Source organism: Taudactylus pleione, unplaced genomic scaffold (genome assembly GCF_031769625.1).
Source record: "Taudactylus pleione unplaced genomic scaffold, aTauple2 ptg000572l, whole genome shotgun sequence".
NCBI lineage: Eukaryota > Metazoa > Chordata > Amphibia > Anura > Myobatrachidae > Taudactylus > Taudactylus pleione.
In genome coordinates this window covers 2,171,321-2,185,664 of record NW_028284974.1, presented here as the reverse complement: position 1 = coordinate 2,185,664, position 14,344 = coordinate 2,171,321, and the positions used below count along the sequence as shown (strand labels likewise).

The 14,344-nt window shown below is 43.7% G+C and overlaps 1 protein-coding gene across 1 annotated transcript in view; it reads right to left on the bottom strand.

The window, feature by feature from the left end:
* The window catches only part of ATP1A3 (ATPase Na+/K+ transporting subunit alpha 3), a 103,791-nt gene extending 90,591 nt beyond the window's left edge, over positions 1-13,200 (bottom strand). The window contains exon 1 of the mRNA XM_088453193.1: positions 12,969-13,200. Within this exon, the coding sequence (XP_088309319.1) occupies positions 12,969-12,974 (6 nt within the window). The 5' untranslated portion in view covers positions 12,975-13,200. The remainder of the gene's footprint in view (positions 1-12,968) is intronic.
* Positions 13,201-14,344: the final 1,144 nt, after the last annotated feature.

Sequence of the window (14,344 nt, the reverse complement as noted above, 5' to 3'; positions counted from 1 at the left end):
ATGTTGTTCGACAGCTCACCCCATTTTGTAGGCGTGGCGGGGGGGTGGCTTCAAAAACGGAGGCGTTCCCATGCGAACGCCTACCGTCTGGGGCCGGCTCCACTGACATCACAAGTGATGTCAGTGGGAGAGCTTTCAGCCTTGTTAGAGTCGAAAGCTCTCTGGGGCTTGCGGCCACGAGACCCTACCACAAGGGTCTCATCGCAAGCCCGATGGTCGTGATGGTCTTGACCGTCGCGACTATCATCATGGCCGCTCGCTATAGCTGTGGGTGGTCACCCACAGCTATGCGAGCGGCCAAGAGGCCGCAACTAAAAAAACCTGCGTCCGCCCTGATTCAGAGCGAGCGCTCGCTTTTTGCGAGCACCTCTGAATCAGGCCCTGAGTGCCTTATGCTAATGCAAGATTCCATTCAGTTACTGCAATGATCTTTGTGCGCCTGCAAGCGGGAAGCCGCTCTGCCCAGTCATCTTATGCCAACCTACGTAACCGTCATCATTGGTATCAGCAATTACACCAGCACCATGCTGGGCACAAGAGATCTGTCAGAAACAGGCTCCCCCTCGCCACGTGTGCAACTCAGAATGGCACGGAGCTTCAGATACACGGCCACGACAGCCCCAATAAATCAGAATGGAATTGAAATCCCAGCGGGATTGAAATTCCGACTGCAGAAGCCAGACGGGAGGATATCCCGACTGGGGCTGATAAGAATTCTAACGCTCCCTTATCTTCCCCTAACTCTCCCTTGGTGGTGCCTATCCATAAAATTCCCAGGGTGGTTCCTAACCCTAAATCCCCCCGGGGGTGCCTAATCCTAACCCTCCCTTCCCGCACCCTAAACCTAACCCTCCAGGGGGTGCCTAACGCTAACCCCCCCCCAGTGGCACCTAACCCTATCCTCCCTTTCCCCTAGCCTAACCCTCCCCGGGGGGTGCTTAACCCTAAATCCCCACAGGGGTACCTAAATCTAATCCCCTCCCTTCGTCTAACAGTTTAGATGCGCCAGACTTACCTCGATTGGTCCGGCGTCTGTCTGTCTTCCAGCGTCGGGATTAAGATAGGCGGCAGTATTTTGACGCCTATCTTAAGTCCCATGTCGGGCTTTAGGCGTCAGTATTTAGACCAGCAGCCATCAGTCCGCCGGTCTAATAACTGCCTCCCTTCAGAACAGTTCCATGTGATAGCAGTGTTGCTGCTCCGTCCCTGCCCCAAATCGCCACCTTCATGGAAAGACAGCTCCAACTCACAATAAGTCGGACATGTGCATGCGCAGTATGCCATGGCAGTCCATGTAAATAGTTCCATCTTAATCGCTAATAGTGGCTTGCTGGACACGTTGACCTTATATAACATTTTGGGAATTTATTTTTCACACACATTGAGAGAACAGCCAACTTTTACAAAATAACTTTTTGGATTTTATCTGGATCCCGAATAGTCTCTACTCACAAACATCAGTGATGCGCACTATCGGCCTGATTCACTACGGATCGCTATTGCAATCGCACCTCCCTAACTGCACGCAGGTCTGCTGGGAAAATACGCTAATCAATGCTGTCGCACAGCCGGCATAGACGCCCACTGCCTCCCACTACCGCTATCTCACATCCGTAATACCTTGCAAACCTCCACAAACATCTGTAACATCGAGTACCATCGGCCCCTCATGCAGAATTACAGCAGCTCTTAGAAATTGCTAACCTCATTGCACGCAGTAAGTACTCAAGCTGCGTATGCAATCTCACTGGCTAATTTATGCACGCCAATGCAACGGCGTTCAAACTGAGAGACACACCTGCGTTTCTCCGCCCCCACTCCACCGTCACCACCCCCAAACGCTCACTGCCTGTCAATCACTCTGCAATGGCTCTCTGTGGTCTGTGTGATGGCAATGCAATCCTTTGCGCACGTGGTACCTTCGCACACTTGGATGCATACGCAGTACGCAACAATTGTCCATCTGCGTATGTTTAGCAATAGCGATCCTTAATGAATCAGACCTTATGTTCTTCCCCAAATCTCTACCATTGACATTTTCAATGTTTGTCTTCTTTCAATGTATGGAAATATCTACTGTTATTTTAAAAGTATTGTTAACGTTTACCCCCTTCTAATGGTGGTCTAGCACCTGCACACTGTAAGCTTTGGAGACAAGTATGCCAGATGGGTCTCCTTAGGTGACATATAAGTAATAGGAATAATGATATAGATCACTAAATTGAATATATTATTGTCCCAGTACATTTCCGCTTTGATGAATGAGAATAAAAGTGTGCATTACTATGAAACCTGGGCACCCCAACCCCCCGTCCCCCATTTGCCTCCTTGCACCCTGATTCTATGTGAGTACTAGAACACAAGTCTGCATATTTTCTATTTTAGCCAGTTAATGTTCAACTCTGTCCACCTAACAGGGGCAGAACTATGGGAGACAATGGAGGCGCCTTCCGCCGGGCTCCAGCTCTGAAGGGGCACCTCCTCCATTGTCCGCAACATATAATTATATACCCGGAGTGTACCCTCAGAGCCACCCAATACATGGGACCCTGTCCCGGCACCTGAGAAGCCACCATACACTAGTGGAGAGCTCCATGTCAGACCATCAGCTGCTCCCTTCGTCTATCTATAGCCTGCCTGCATGCAAATTGCTACATTACAGTGTCAGCGGCTGTGATGGGGGGCACCAAATTATAACTTGCCTCCGGGTGTCTGGGATGAAGTTACACCACTGCCACCTAATCCTGATCCTATCATGCATCTTTTGTCTATACCACTCTGCAAATCCCTAGTACCTAACTTATAACCTGTGCCTCATAACCTGAGAGATCAATGGGACACGGGTACTGGGGGAAGTGTGTCCAAATCCAGGATGCGTGGCCATGCCCGCTCATAGCATTACACGCTCCATAGTGGGACATATTGCCCACTCAACAGCTGGCCCGAGCCCTTCCAACAGCCCAGGTAATCAGTACCCACCCCACCCTCACGCTCCTGCCCATAACTATTACAGGGTTATTTAGGAGGAATATTCTATGATATATGACTATTTGGCCTTGTCTACAGATGGAAAACACTTTCCACAAGAACATTAAACTTAGTATACCGGTACTCCCAGGGCAGAGAATCACAGCCAAATAGCATCTGATTATTTCCATTCTAATTGGTGACATGGTCTTAATCTGCTATACCACAAAACTCCCCGAGAAGGTATCTACAGCCCAAAATATATTTACAAATAACCTATATCTTTATACTTTTTTTATAAAATGTTCATGTTTTTGTGACTTTTACTAAATTCCAAGTTTTTTCTACTAGCAGTGACACTTGCTCTGGGACCCCAGCCGCACCCCTCTGAGGGCTAAGTAAGCAATTGGAAGTTTAGAATTAGCTTAATTAGTCCTTAATTACTTACCTTCTGAAGCTGTGTCTTCTGAATGCAGCTTCGGGAGCTGGGTCTTCTGCTGCAGGGTGAGTGTGTGAGCGTGTGTGAGTGTTTGTAAGTGTGTATGAGTGAGTGTGTGTGTGCATGAGTGTGAGTGACCCCGGTGTGTGTGTATTCCCCCCTAGCTAATGCTGGGAGAACTACATCTCCTAGCAGCCCTTGCACCACCCAGCAGCTCCCGGAGCCTCCCAGCAGCCCCCACCCCAGTGACAAGATGGAGGGGAGGCTACCGGGAGCCGCGGAGACCACCTCAGACCCCTGGACAGGTGAGTATCATTTTTATTTATTTATTTTACGTGTTGCTGAGTTTTCATCTCTGAAAACCCTGCGACCGCTTTTTTTTATTGGATACTGCGGGTATCGGGATCACGCATACCCACAGTAATCCAAAATTGGGTTTATCTTGCTAAACCTCGTGCCCAATGGAATCATGTCCCTTATGTAATATGTAGACATTTGAAATCTTGGTAGGTCCTATATGTTATTGCATGCCAGGCTGTGCAACAGCTACTCCCCAAGGAATATTACAGTATGTGGTCTGATTATGTAATAAACAAGTGACTAGTATGTATATAAATGTGATTAGTAATGTCATCACTTATACTGTGATGGGTGCCTTGTGATGATATAACAACAATAGTATAACTTAATTGATATTTAAGGCAATAATATATTACAGTATAAGGAATGATATGAAATAATGTACCAAGCAATCTCCTTTCATTATGTGGTTACTATTGGACCTCTCAATTTTAATTTCCTTATATATTACATTATTAATAATAATTATATTGATATAGGGCCTGATTCAGCAGCTATTACGGAAGTAGATCGAGCGATCATTTGCCATCGCCCATGCGTATAAAACGCACTATGCGTGCGCAGCAGTCATATTGCTATTACGGACACACAGAGGAATCCTTTGTAAAGTGAGTGACAGGCTGTCAGCATTTAGGGGTGGTGACGGGACGGGATGGTTCAGAAAAATGCAGGGGTGTATGTACGTTTGAACGCCGTTTCATGAGCGTGCATAAAATAGCCACTGCCACATACATAGCATGAGAGCCCTCTGTGTGCAACAAGACTTGCAGAGTCTGCGGCTGGTCAAACCTGTTGTAAATGCTACGTGACTGCACGATGCTATCGATGTTTATGCAGAAGAACAAGATTGGATGGATATGAGCGAGCACGTCTTTATGCCGGCTGAGCTTTGGCAAGCATTAGCATGTTTTTTGCAGCTGCGTTCCATGCAAATTCGCAGCTGTGATCGCTGCTGAATCGGGCCCATGGTGCTTTACTCTGAAAGGACTCAAGGCGCTTTACAGAACTCATAAACATTATACAGAGGTCTAGCTCTACAGAAATACTGAAGCCATGAACATAAAACAGAGGAATATATTTGCAATACAGAAAGCCATGAACATGAAGAGTTAAGGCAGCCATTTTGTATCATAAATTCCAATGATTATTCATTTTGCCCATGAGAGGACCAGGCGAGGCAGCCATCTTTGGTGCACTATATAGGTTACACTGTGCTGAATAGGCAATGTCTGGACGAAATGACACGTAAAGGGGCAGCTATAGAATACTTAAGCTACATTCACGATCCTTACAAAATCAGCACATCCATGTCTTGTTCACTCTACCCACAAGGGTCCCAGGTAGCAAGGTAACTATCCCATAAATGTAACACAAGCATTATTTTATATATGACTTAGGAAATTGTAGGATCCTTATATTGTCATGGTTCATTCATGGAGACTAGTAAGACTGCCATTATGACACTTATTTATCAAATTAATCTTAGTGCATTGAAGTGTAAATAAGTGACAGAAATAATTGTATTATGTACAATTAAATTAGTTTTATTAGAATGGTAATAAAGTGTTATAATCCTATCATACAGTATATTGTATGAGCCTTGAGCTATTATAGTAGATGGAAAGATTCTATAAAATTACAAAAAAAGCTATGGCTATTGACTAACATAAGATTACTTACTGTTGTGTAAAACAATGTTTATAGGATACAATAAGAAAATGCTAATTTAATGGTATTCAGCACAAGTGCACAAACCTGTCTATTGTACACACAAGAAGACAAATTTATCACATGATTATAAAAGATATATCCTACCAGGGCCGGCTCGAGGCATGTTCGACCAGTGCGGTTGAACAGGGACACCACCCCACGGAGGGTGCACCCCTCCCAGCCATTCCCAATTTCACTGGGACAGTCCTGTTTTTAGGGCACTGCCCTGCTGTTTCACTCATGGGACGAAGTGTCCCGCGGGAGGTTGGGCACCTCCACCGCCGCAGTGGTGCCGGCCCCGGAGAAGAGGAATGGATGCGCGCGTGGCACCCATTTAGTGCAGGAAGAGAGCTGGGGGCAGCCCAGCTACTGACATAGTGCTGGGCTCACCCCCATCCAGATGTTAAATGGAGGCGTGCCATACGGCCCCAAATAACGTCATTTAGGGGGTGTGGTTTATGGTAATTAGGCCACACCCCCATTTTCGGCCGCATGTAGATAATGGGCGCATGGGTCGTGTCCTCGACAGGGTGCAGCTCCCCCTGGAGCCAGCCCTGTATTCTACCAGTATAAAAACACACTTTAAATGTTATATGCAGTAATGTACATAAATCTACATCGGAGCATTGCCATAGGTCCTAATTGTGTAGACTAACTATCAGGGGCATAATCCAGTATTTGAAGGCCTCATAGCAAAAGTTTGTTAGGGCCCCTATGTACCACGCAATGGTAAAATATATATATATATATATATATATAACACAAGTAACTTTGACAAGGAAGATGGGCCCCTCTAAGCTTTGGGCCCCATAGCAGCTGCACCCCTTGCACCTATGGTAGTTATGTCCATGCTACCTATCAGTAATCATATCCCCAATAATCCATGTCATGAATAGTGGGTATGATGGAGTCTCTGACTGGTTACTTCAGACAGGAGGTAGTGATGATATAATGATAGACCTACCTCTACATAACATTCATTCTGCTCTTGGGCCATACACTATTATAACATCATGACATCCAACAGAGGTAGCACGAGATGCTGAGGGTTAAGCTTGGAAGGGACAGATCTGTTCTATATACAACCCATTGGATAGGTAAGGTTCAGCTGAATGCATCAATAGTATGTCGGGTACCAGTGCAAATGTTATTTTTACATTTTTGTATTCTCCAGTACCTCCCGGTTCCTCTATTTTATCCAAACATTGATGGACTGGTAAAAGCTGCCCTCTTTAGAACAAATAACCACTTTAGAACAAATAACCACATCTTCACAGATGCTTAATGGTATGTATCATATGATTAGTTACTGGATATCAGAATTTCTCAAATTAACTTTTTATTATACAGTTTGATTTATATTCTGACCACACTCTCATGCTATGTGTTTTGTACCTGTATTCCATTTTATTTACCAGTATTACATGTGGAGTGTTTTTCACACATGTGATTGCAATACACGTTTAACACTTTATTGTAACATTTCATTACCAAGCCCCTGATCACTTAAACAAAAATGAATAACGATAATATTAACAATAATAATAATAGTAATAATCATCATTATAATGTTAATAATAACCATCTCATTAACCCCTACCGAAAACCCTCTAATCTACCTCTAAGAAATGAATGAGTGACTATGATGAATATTAAGGACCTTTAAATAGTTAAACATAAAACTACAAAGTGATTCTTGCTTCCTGTGACCCATTATGCTTCCCTAGGCTGTCTGTGATCCCAATACCATAATCAAAGATAAGTCATGTGACACATGGGCGTGACCTGGTTTTTTCTACACAAATGGGCATAAACCAATCTCCCAAAGAAACCAGGTGCTGATAAACTAAACTGTTAATCACCTGAAAAAATCCACTCACTGATAACTGCAGCTGCAGTAGCCTAATACCCCTTTTACACCGGAGCTAAAACCCGGGTTATTGAAGGGTTAACCCGGGCAGCTCCCTGGTGTGAAAGGGGAGAAGGTTGGATCGCTGTGACCCGGCAATGCAACCCAGGTAAATAGCAGAGTTTAACACGGGCGTAGCCCATGAAACCCTGCTGTGAGAACAACGTACTCTGGGTCACGATGACCTGGAGTGCGCTGCAAGCCGGCCGATTGGTCTGGCTTCAGTGGCACTTGGAGATGACGTCATTTCCAAGCGTCCACTTGCACAACGGAAAAGCCGCATCTATGCAGACCTGACTCCGGTGTGTGTGACGGTGACTCGGGAATATCCCGAGTCGGTGCCGGCAAAAATTCGGGGTCTGATCCGTATAGGAACCCTGTTCCAACTCCGGGTCAGAACCGGAATTTTGATGGAAAAGGGGTAAAATAGAGCCCGTGGAAGCTCTATCGGACATATATATTAACATTGCCTTTTCTAATAATGTTTTTCCAACTAAGGCCCGTATTCAATTTGGGAGCGAAAAGTATATGCTGGACTTTTCATCCACATCGGAGCTTTTCCTGGGATAAAGTATCGGGCGCACGCCCGCTTTATCCCCGTATTCAATTTAAAATGAACGAAAACGGGACCCGGCGAATTGGGATCTACGAAAAAAATGGGGATTTTCGGGAAATAATTGTAGGACCCCCCCCTAAAGATGTCCAGACATGGGGGATCACTATGGGTACCCCCGCGGCAGGTGTTTTTTCCCGACATTGAAGGAGTGATGCAGAAGAGCACTTAGGTTTTTTTTTTTTTTAAGTGGTCCCATCAAATTTGGGGTACATGAAAAGGGCTACTAGCATAATTTTAAGTCCCTAAAGTAGTTTTTTTTTAAATTCTGCAAAAATGCACCTGCCGCTAATAGCCTATTCTAGAGAACACCTGCCGCATACTTACAGAATACCCCTGAACCTATTTCCCTATTTTTAATCAATGTTTTCCCTTTTTTTTCACCCCAAAATTTTACATGTATTTTTTGGGGTTTCCCTATTTTTTTAAAAAAACTTTTTTTGACACTGTTCCTTTTAAGGGGTTATTCCCAAATGTGCAGGCTATTTTTTTTAAGCCTGCACCCCTAAACCCCAATTCTGCACTTTTTTTCGCCACCTATTCAGTTGTGAAAAGTTATCGCTGTTTTTTTTAAAAGACTTTTCGAACCTGCGAAAAGTCTTTGAAATTGAATACGGGGATAATTGAAAAATGCAAAAATGACGTTTTCGCAGCCTAATTGAATACCCCCATAGTCCTGGATCTGACTCGAGATTTGGAATACAGTTCCAAAATGGGTCAGGCCCTGGGCAGACTCTTTTTATGGCACCGATCTGGGTTATTCCCAGATCGGGGCCGTTCACACTGCACATCATCTCCAAGCACCAAGAAACCTGGAAGTCCCCATGCTGTAAACGGGACCCGGGTCGGACGATTTGCAGGATTTCATGGGTTGTACCTGTGTTAAACCCTGCAAGTTACCTGGGTTGGATTACCGGGTCACTGGACCAGTGTTGCCGGAATCCTCCGCAGGGGAAGGGGGGACAGAGACCTGAGCTCCAGAGAGGAGGGAAGGAGACAGAGAGAAAAGAAAGAGGGGGAGAGAGAGAGAGAGAAAGAGAGAGAGATAGAAGGAGAGGTAGAGGCAGCTGAGGATGAAGCGGACTCAGCTCTGTGCTGCTCTCTCACATCCCTCCCTAGAAATCGCATGATTGCCGGTATACACTGTGGCGATTAGTGAAGGTCGGAGCGTTCCCTCGTTCTGTCCTTCATTAACATGCATGGCGCTGCATGCTTTATTGTCAGGTTTGATGTGCAGCACATCAAACCTGACGATGTCGCATGGAAGAGCACATAAGATACATACACACTGCTTGATATGCACAATTTCTCATTACAATTTGGCCAAATCGGCACGACATCGCTCCAGTGTGTACTCGGCATAACAGTGTTTAGTAAGAACATAAAAGAATGTTGCACTATTATTGATGCACATGGTTATTATGCTGTTTGGTTTTTTACCTGTGACAAAAAAACTGTCAAAGAAACCACTTCACAACAGTTATATGACAGAGAAGAGGTAATAACTATTTCAAGCACTTTTATGTGATAAGAAATCAATACACGAAAGCATAAATCATGCAATGTATTTTAATGGCTGTGAATTTAGTGAACACTTCTAATGTTATATCAAAAATGGCAGCTCCTATTTATAATGCAAAGCATTTCCAAACTTGTAAGAGTAAAGGTTATATGACATAGCTTGTAATACAAGACACTCAGACAGGAAGTTATGCTGCAAGAAAACCCAGGGGGGGACCTGCCCAGCAGTGACAAGGGAAGGTGCAGAGCAGACACTTTCCCACCCCAGTAAGATAACAAAATATTACATGTGAAGGCTGAAAAATTAATTTTTATATTTTATCATGTGCTATTTTATCTCAATTTTCATAAAATAAAGATTTAAAACCAAGTCCTGGACATTACTGTGGCACTTTGTCTCCTTAATGCACACGAAACAATCAGTGGTTTAAAAACTAGCATATCCATTTATTATGCTGAATCTGATGGACACACAATACCACATGAGATAGACAATCTGCTGAACAAGGAATCCCGAGGATATAGCCAGAGACACTCATATGCCATAGTGCAACATTCATGTAATACATTGCCTACTTGCCGTAAGAGGGACCTCTAGTGTGCATCTGTGCTCAGCACTAATGTCACATCTAGCCACAGAGGGGTTAAGCCTAAATCCCAGTTATACAAACGCAACAGAAGCCTCGTTCAGGTGACGAGCGGCCATCTTGGGATTTTCTCATTCAAATTGATATTTAATAATCAAGTCTCTTTAGACAGCTTCTGCTCTTTCACTTCATTTACAAAGCTTAATCTAATCTAGCTGTATTTAACTATTCATATCAATCAATGGATTTTAAAATAATTTACAAAAGAATACTTTTTCCTGCATTCTTCATCATTAAACCTCCATTTTGATTCCTATGAGGTTTGTGATACTTCACATTATTTATTCAAATTTCCTCTCATATTTCTCAGTATTCTGCCTCCTATGAAAAGACAATTCTTGCTTATTCTACTGTTGTGCAATATACTTATCAGCTTCACTGTTGTGTATCATTGAATTTCCAACTTGTGCAACTTAAGGTCATAATTGAAAGGTATCTTTCCATCATTTTCACCTGTATTTAACATGCTCTGTTGTCCTTGCAGGTTTTCCTATTCATGAACCCAGTACAACACACCCATGGCCCCTTCATTACTATGTATCACTGCTTTACTCCCTCAATCTTCACATATGCTATCCTTCTCCTATGGTTCTGTGATTATATCAGCAAGGTTATAGCTGACATATCTCTCTTTGATCTTTAGCTATATTAGAAACACAGAATTGCACCCCTCCCCATTCCACTCTAGTGGGGGATTATCCGCACTCACTTCCATGCCATATGTCATTCTACCCTGCCCCCATTCTCTGTCTCCTGGGAGGGAAGTGTATGGATGTAACACCATGAGCAGAACATGGCAAAGCCTTACATAAAACCTCCATGTACCACAATCACAGATGGGTCATCTGCTACATGCTAAATGTCATTACATGTACATGTATGTGTATGCTTCGCAATGTCTGTGTTCTCATAGAACATCATGTGTGTGTTAAGTTTATCTGATTATTGTACATTTATTTTATACATGAGTGTGTGAGTGCCAAGTGCGCGTGGCAAGTTACCCATGTACTGTTATGTGTGTGTGTGTTATAAAGGAGAGCAGCCCTTGTAGGGGAATGAGTGTCTAGGCACTATGACCTTGATCAATGACATGCAGTACTCCAGGGCCTCGGGCAACCAATTTATAAGTGTATGGTCTTCACAGGTAAGCACTGCCCAATACAAGGGCATGGTTGTATTGTCGATACCAATCCCTATGCAATGCAGCATGAACAGTCAGATTTTCCATTAAACATACTGTACAAAGCAAAAAGGGCCTAATCAAGGAATGCCATTTAGCCTCTAGATTTTTAAGCATGTAGAGCATCTGGCAATTAAGCTTCTGCTCATTCTCCACCCCTGCATCATCTTAATTTCCTACAAAGTTTTTTCCCTTTCAATTATCATGTTAACCCAATAAATACCAGTGTGGCCTTCAAGTGAGTTGTTATGCAAAAGATAACAGGCCTCTGGCATTCAAAGTTCAATGTTGCATTCCAATTAGCATATATAATAATCATATGATTAATTGAAAAGATTAATATCTAGATATGTCCCTAGAATTAGGGAGACCTTTTATTGGCATTAGATTGATAAAACAAAGGAATTTGCATCACCTTAAAAAACTCTTGTATGCAATACAACAAATGAAACACAGATGGAACTTCAGGAGGTGAGGACAGAAGACTAATGTTGCAGAGTTTAGAATCCAATATGATTGCCTGTACATATTCAATGCACCAAACTACTCTCTGACCTTCAAGTGCCCTTTTCACATTTTAAATGGATAACAACCCAGGACTCTTCTAGCTTTTCCATGTAGGCTCTCCTTCATGATCCTAATTTATAGCTTGCACTTCTTAACCCATTCAGTGTTACAAAACCACTTATTTAATATCCTCTCTACTCTTGAGTCAGGGGATTTGATTTTCGAGAGCCTTCTGTACCAACCAATCCTTTCCTAAATACCATTCACTATTCTCCCACCTGCCTTATCTCTTCCCACCCCTATCTCTCACCTTCCTTCTCTCTCTACTCCCTCCACCACCTTCTCCATCTTTCTCCTCTCTATGGCAAATTACCTCATCTCATTTCCCAAGGCTTCTCTCTCTCTCTCTCTCTCTCTCTCTCTCTCTCTCCTCTCTCTCCTTCCCTCCTTCTCCTGAGTGCTGACAGACAGACAGACACCGCATTGCGCTGTGCACACAATTATCCATAACCCAGTGCACAGTGTGCCGGGCATTAACCCTTCTGCTGCCAATCAGACCACAGTGACATCCCTCATTTATCAATGTGAAGGGAGTCGGGACTACACATAATTACACAGATAAAAGCTTTGCAAGATACGGAAGGATGGGGGAGGGGGTCTATTCAAAGCCACAAGGAGTTTAGTGACAAACAAGAGAGGTGGATATCATTCAGGGCGTTTGAGAACTACAGACTATTAGACGGGGTGTAGAAATACATTTTTTTCAGCACCTGGTCAGCAGTAGCACTGCCTAATAGTAGGCTGTACCTGATCAGCACCTCGGACAGCAGTAACATTGTCTGACATTTGGATTGATCCGATCAGCACCTTGGACAGCAGTAACGTTGTCTGACAATGCGCTAGACCTGATCAGCACCATGGCCAGCTCCTGTACTCTGAATGCTTTTAGGTTTACAAGGAGAATGCAGAACAATATTTTGTATGGGACGCATGTACAAGTTCAGGAACAAGGACAGCTAGGTCTATTCAGAGATATTCGGAGCAATATAGGTCTAACATCCAAGATCCCATGAACATATAGGTTTGCATAAGTGACCCAGAGGATCTATACTCACCCCCATGTCCTTATCTCAGGCAGGGAGCAGTTGTGGCCGGAATCCTCCGCAGGGGAAGGGGGGACAGAGACCTGAGCTCCAGAGAGGAGGGAAGGAGACAGAGAGAAAAGAAAGAGGGGAAGAGAGAGAGAGAAAGAGAGAGAGAGAGATAGAAGGAGAGGTAGAGGCAGCTGAGGATGAAGCGGACTCAGCTCTGTGCTCAGGGAGGCTGCTGCTCTCTCACATCCCTCCCGCTCCCTATCTCTCCCCCCTCTCACACAGTTGGTCCCTCATATGCTGCAGTCACATAGGCCCCACCCACCAGAGCCTCTCAACCAATTACAGCCTGCAATTCATCCTCCCCACTTCTCATCCTGATGCTCCCACCCCTTTTATTGCAGCTGTTACCTTCTTGAAGGTGAGTGGAAGTGTGGAAGTGAGTGCACGGGCAGGTGGGCAAGTGAGTTATCTCTGTACACAAGTGACGGGATGTGTGTGGGCAGCCTGTGCTCTGTGTGCGCAAGTGAGAGATTGCGTGGGTAAGTGTAAGGAGGGTATGGAGGCGAGAGTGTGCAAGTCAGTTCCTGCGCCTGCAGGTGTGACAGTCTTACCCGTAAGGGATTTTGTCTGTGTGTGTCATAATAGGTGTATAGGGAAGTTTAGTGTATACAATATTGCTCTGCACACACTTATGCATGGATTTTGTCAACTGTAAAGTATGTGTTAGGGCAACAATTTAAAGATCCTGCGTTTGTGTCAGTAACTGAATGTGTTGACGTGTGCAAAACAATATACAATTTGGCTAACTTACCAAAATGATCTAAAATAACTATATATGGTACATACTTTATGTGTTTTATGGCTACAACTTTTGTAGTGTTTCAGTTTGCAAAATTAAGCCTCACCCCACTACCCATGTACCCATTACATATAATGTATAGTAAATTATTATTGCTGGCATATCGACAAACTGACCAATTTTGTACTTCTGGAAATGTTGGCATAATTCACAGTACACCATTATATACGCACACCACTAAACTCGGTGTTAATGCCTTGTAAGTTACATTTTAACTTTACTAAAAGATGATTTGTACAGTATTGCTGTAGGCTGGTATGCAGTCACCATGCTGACATTTATTAAGTTAACATTGATGACACTGACACCAGAAATTCACATGTTATAATGTCAACATGGTTAACATATTGACATTTGCATAATATTGACATGGAGAAAAAGTCGACATATGATATGTCAGCATTTGTAATATGGAGACAATAGAAGTTTTAAGATGGCTACACGCCTAAAGATTTATCTGCCCAATCTGTCTGATGGGAATGAAAAATCTGGTAATGTATGGGAGCAAATGACAATCAACCATTTGCTCCCAAATGCA